The sequence below is a fragment of the Montipora capricornis genome, chromosome 11, assembly GCF_036669925.1.
Source record: "Montipora capricornis isolate CH-2021 chromosome 11, ASM3666992v2, whole genome shotgun sequence".
Classification (NCBI taxonomy): Eukaryota; Metazoa; Cnidaria; class Anthozoa; order Scleractinia; family Acroporidae; genus Montipora; species Montipora capricornis.
Window position 1 is genome coordinate 29,065,450 of NC_090893.1, and position 5,000 is coordinate 29,070,449.

Here is a 5,000-nt window from a genome sequence, read left to right on the forward strand (position 1 = left end):
TGAACAACCATAAAGGTCCTATCAGTTTTAACGAATTAGTTAATCCTATTCATGCAGTTTGTGCCGACTCAAATCCAGGTTATTAATGCGTTGGATCAAATGCAGAAAAACAATGAGTTACTGACTTTTGTAAGTCAGTGAATTGACAGGACTTTTCTCGATAGCTACGCCATCTTGAATCCTGATGCATTGTGGTCTATCAAGCTAACAAGCCCATGGATTGTGCCAAACACAAAATTCAAGATGACGTCGCTATTGCTGATAAGGTGAGAGAAACGAGACCATAAAATAAAATTTAAAAAACCTAAAGAGAAGTGTTAGGCAGTTTTTCATCCCCTTTCCAAGGACTATACCTAAGAGTTGTGGTGAACTTCTTTCTCTGCACATCCAGTATTGCTCTCAATTTTTTAGATTTTAGTCAAACATAGCTCGACACTCTTGTTTCCAAAACATTCTCTTCTACCTATTGTCATGGCTTACCACATGTACACGCTGCGTACCTATTTTTTTTACTTGTAACCGTCCATCACTTTTATTTGGTACTGCTTTCATCTTGTTATTATAAGAGTCATGGAATAGTTTTGAAGTTGGCCCTTTGGCCTTGAATTACAGTTGACTGACAAGTGAGTTTCAGGTTTATTTTTACCGCTTGGAAATCGCTTTGATCGTACAACATTAACTAACACAAAATTTGAGAAATTTTGGATATCATAAAGCTGTTGCTCTTTTGTTGAATTCCAGACAAAGGGAAATACGTTTGGGCGTGGAAAATTCTTCTGTCACCCTTACACTTGAATGAACGTGAACTCCGGGAGAAAGAAAGTTCAATACTGTGGCCGGGTTCATGGAATAAGCGATAGTACTTGACAGATGTGTGCCCTGGGATACCTCTGAGAGGACCGACATGTTAAATAGTCTATTAGTGTAATCAATATCCATGACCCATAATAGGAAGGATATTACGCTTTCATTCAACCACTCCGGCAAACTCTTGGTTTCAGATGGAGCTTTTTATTTATGCATATTATCCCGTTACGACTTCAGGGTTATAAAATAAAATAGAAGCATAAGGTAATTCCCATGAAAATGATGTACTATCTAGATTTTTTTTCAAACTTGGCACAATTGATATTCATACATAGGACATTTAAAAAATGCAAGAAAAAGATGGGGTCACCGTGCTTGTTTTCGTGCTGTATGCTCTTTATTCTATGTGTTTTTACCAAATTTCGCGAGAAGCATTCGAAGCTAGATCAACCGGAAAAATTGTTGTCATGTAGCAAAAGCTACTGAATATTACTGAAAATTTGACCCTGCTTGTTTGCCCCGGCTCAAAGAAATGTGAGTAAATTGGACCGCTACAGTTATCACTTTCACTCAAGTGTCAGGCTCCAAATGCAGTTTCACGTCTTTTATAGGTAAATACTACAACTTCTACTATCCAACTTCCGTGTACCTATACGAGTAAATAAAACCATTTAAAATGGGGGGTCACCGTGCTCGTTTCTTCGCAACACGATTATAAATGGATAGCAAAGAGGCAATTTGGGCTTCAAAATGATCATTTTTCGCGAAAGGACTGGGGCGAGTTCCAAAACCACACCTTCTTAACAGAGAAGAGTTGTCATGATTGCGCTTAAAAGCTCTTGAACAGCAAAAGCGGCCTTTATTGCCTCTCTTCAGATGGCCGGCGCGAAACGCCGCCATCTCCGAAGTCGAAATGTTATGCGCAGTATGAGATGCGCTGTGCAAAACAAAGGAATCACCATAAGTAAATTAATAGTAATACAATAAAACGGAAAATTATACGCTCCTTCTCTCTCGACGAGCACATTTGCTTAATATTTAAAACAAATCACTTATTTGTCATTTCAAATCACCTCAAGCATGTACTGAAAACCAGGGAGATTTTCTTACCATGTTCCCAGTGGTTACATCAATGTATTTTTTTAAGATGATTTAGTGTTTCTGGTTTCCATATCCGGATTCCCTGATTCTGGTTTCCAGACACACAAGTGGCATGCAATTTGTCTCAAAATCGACGACAATATGTTGGGATATTAGAGGGTGTACTATAGGGGGTCACACAATACACAAACCGCCTTACTTTGTTTTTTTTTTAGACCGCTTATCGCTTTCTTTTTCTCCTTGAAACCGGAAACGCCTTTATGGCCTCTGAGACCGCAAACCGCTTTCGTTTTCCCCTTTCCCAACTTTATGGCAGAATGAGATCTTTTAACAGTACTTCACACATTGTTTCTCATCACAAAGACCACGAGATCTTAGGAAAAAGACAACAAAACATCTTTTTTCTACAGGTCCTTTCAAATAAACTATAACCAAAAAGTTTTGGCATCTAATGAAAAGTTCACAAACACAAAAAATCATGCACGTTGTTCATAACGACGCACTAAAGGCAAGTTTGAAATCTCCCACAAAACTTTTCGAAAAACCGCCAACAAACACACAAAAACGGAAAACCACGCAATTAAGTTATGATTTCCCGCAACCGCGCAGTAATTTCTTCAGACCGTAAACCGCTTCAAAAATATGACTGAATCCGTAGACCGACTGACTCAAAATTGGCTTAAACCGTCAGAGTATAATAGACCCTCTTTAGCGCAGATATTAAGACAACACCCGCGTATTCACCTTAATGGAACTGGCAAAGAATTCGATAGACTTTCACGGTTAAGATAACAAAAATTACGTTGAATTTTCAAGTGTGTCGAGTTTTATTTTCTTGCGATTTTTTGTTGACTTTCGAGGAAGATAGGGAATTCCCTCGAACAGTGGATTGCAATAAAGAGCATAAATTATACATTAATTTTCATGGAAACAAGAGAGCAAATTTGTCTTTAAGAACGCTATTTCTGAAGTAATGTTTATGAATACAAATGAGAAGATGCAACATGCAGTACTTTATGTTTTGCGATTTTACGAGTTATGGACCTCTGTGGAGTTTTCCTCAATAACAGAGTTGTTAATTATGCTGATTTAATATCATGTATCATTTCAAACCTTTGACTCCGCTTGGTCAAAATAAAGTGATAGAAGTGCCTTACTGACTGTAGTAAAAGAGGATATTCTCTTTGGAAAACAAGGCAATTAAAAGAAATAAACAATAAGGCAAACGCAAAAGTGTCTCGTCGAATTCAAGTCACCGCCCTTACATTTGAGCTGGTTTTTTTTGTCACTTTCCTGTTCGGTAGAACCTTTTTGACTAACAACACCGATGTCCTAGATAAGATAAGTGATGAATCGTAACTGAAATCATGTAGTGATCCAATGAAGATCTATTGTTGGTCCAATATTGTTTTTGTGTTGTTCGAGTATGGCTCGAGTGTCGGCCCTGTATTGCTCTGGTAGTGGCCTAGCACAGTTCCAGTATCCCTACAGTATTGGAAAGTTACTTCCCGTTTGTATCATTCTGCTAAATACCAAATGCCCACCATCACCAGCCAACTCAAACAAATTTATGGCTCAAGGACTCAGAACGGAGCTATTTATTTCAGAGCTACTGTTTGTCTGTTTTTCCCCATAAAACGAAGGCAAACAAAAACTCGAAAATGGGGTATTCTTTTGATGGCGAAATGTTCCCTGTCCTGAAGAATGAAAATTGATTTTAAGTAAAGACAATTCTAAGAACACTGAATTGGACACTGAAAGTGAAAGCCTCAAACTGAAGCTAAAAAACAAAGCAAGGGATGTAAACTGACATCTTAGCTACTTAGCCATCAGTGAACTTGAGGTTAAATTTTTAAAAACTTTTGCAAAACCGTGGACGATAAAGCCTGGTTTACACTAGCGACGCAAGCACAAGAATAAGCAGCTTATGCTAATGAAAAAGAACGTCGACATAAGCATCAAAATTAACCACAGAATCCACCATTTTGTTCAAATGCTCATATCCACGAGGAATCTGGAACGAGTGCTTTAATTGGCTTATGCTGTGTTTCGTTTTCACACGACGCAAGCGAACGCAAGAATAAGCGCAAGCACAAGGAAAAGGACAAATTTTGATCCTTGTGTTTGTGCTTATGCTTGTCTCAACTCCGTTTTGACGGTGAATTAAGCGCTCTTATGCTTGCGCTTCCGTCCCTAGTGAAAAACAGGCTTACGTCTTGTACAGCGTTGGATCAGACAAGATCGTGACCAGTCAAAATTGATCGAAGAGTATTTATGGAAATCATGAAAAGATGACAAAACAAAATACCTTTAAAATTATCCATTTAAAACTAAAAATAATGATTTTTTTCCAGTGGACTTTTCCTCGTTTTTCGCTTGCTTTACGACCGGGTAGTTGCAGATTCTAGTACGAAGCTCATTGGAAAGGTATAAGGGAATCTTGGCTTTTTTAACAAGTTATGTTTCCCTAACATACGAGTTTGCAAAGCTGGCATCAATCATGCTATTTAAAAATTGAGTTTAAATGGTAAAAGAACTTGTTAAACTTAAGTTAAACCTACAATCTTAAGCCTTTTGGCTTTGATAACGAGCCAGTTATTAGCCATGAAAAATTCTTGGCTGACAAATGCGCTACTGGTCCCACCTATTCTTTGTAAAATCTCGAATTTTCAAAGCACCATTGCTCAGACCTTATGCAATGCACTTTCAATATTCATTACTTCATTCTCGGCTGAATGATTAGAAAATGTTAGCCTTTTTGTAAGCAAAAATATATCACATCTTAATGGAAAACATAAATGCGTCCACTGATCAGTGGATCGGCTACTATTAGACTGCCACCACTGTTTATAGCAACGTAAGAGGGTAGGCCATTTTCTAAATACTGTTTCTTCAATTTAGTCAAAAACTTCCCGCCCAGGGTGAAGAGTTGCAGCCTATGGTTACCTCTATCACACACAATCAGTCGGTTGTACTTGTCTATAACTAGTCCCTCCGGACGATTAAACTGGCCATCATTAGACCCCTGACAGCCAATGTCATGTAAATACACTCCTGTTTTGTCAAATACCTTGACACAATGAGTAGAGATA

The 5,000-nt window shown here is 38.1% G+C and overlaps 1 protein-coding gene across 1 annotated transcript in view; it reads right to left on the reverse strand.

The window, feature by feature from the left end:
- Positions 1-3,245: 3,245 nt before the first annotated feature.
- The window catches only part of LOC138023636 (E3 ubiquitin-protein ligase TRIM71-like), a 14,336-nt gene continuing 12,581 nt past the window's right edge, over positions 3,246-5,000 (reverse strand). Inside the window, exon 2 of the mRNA XM_068870678.1 lies at positions 3,246-5,000. This exon is cut by the window's right edge and continues 1,938 nt beyond it. Coding sequence (XP_068726779.1) covers positions 4,691-5,000 — 310 coding nt within the window. The 3' untranslated portion in view covers positions 3,246-4,690.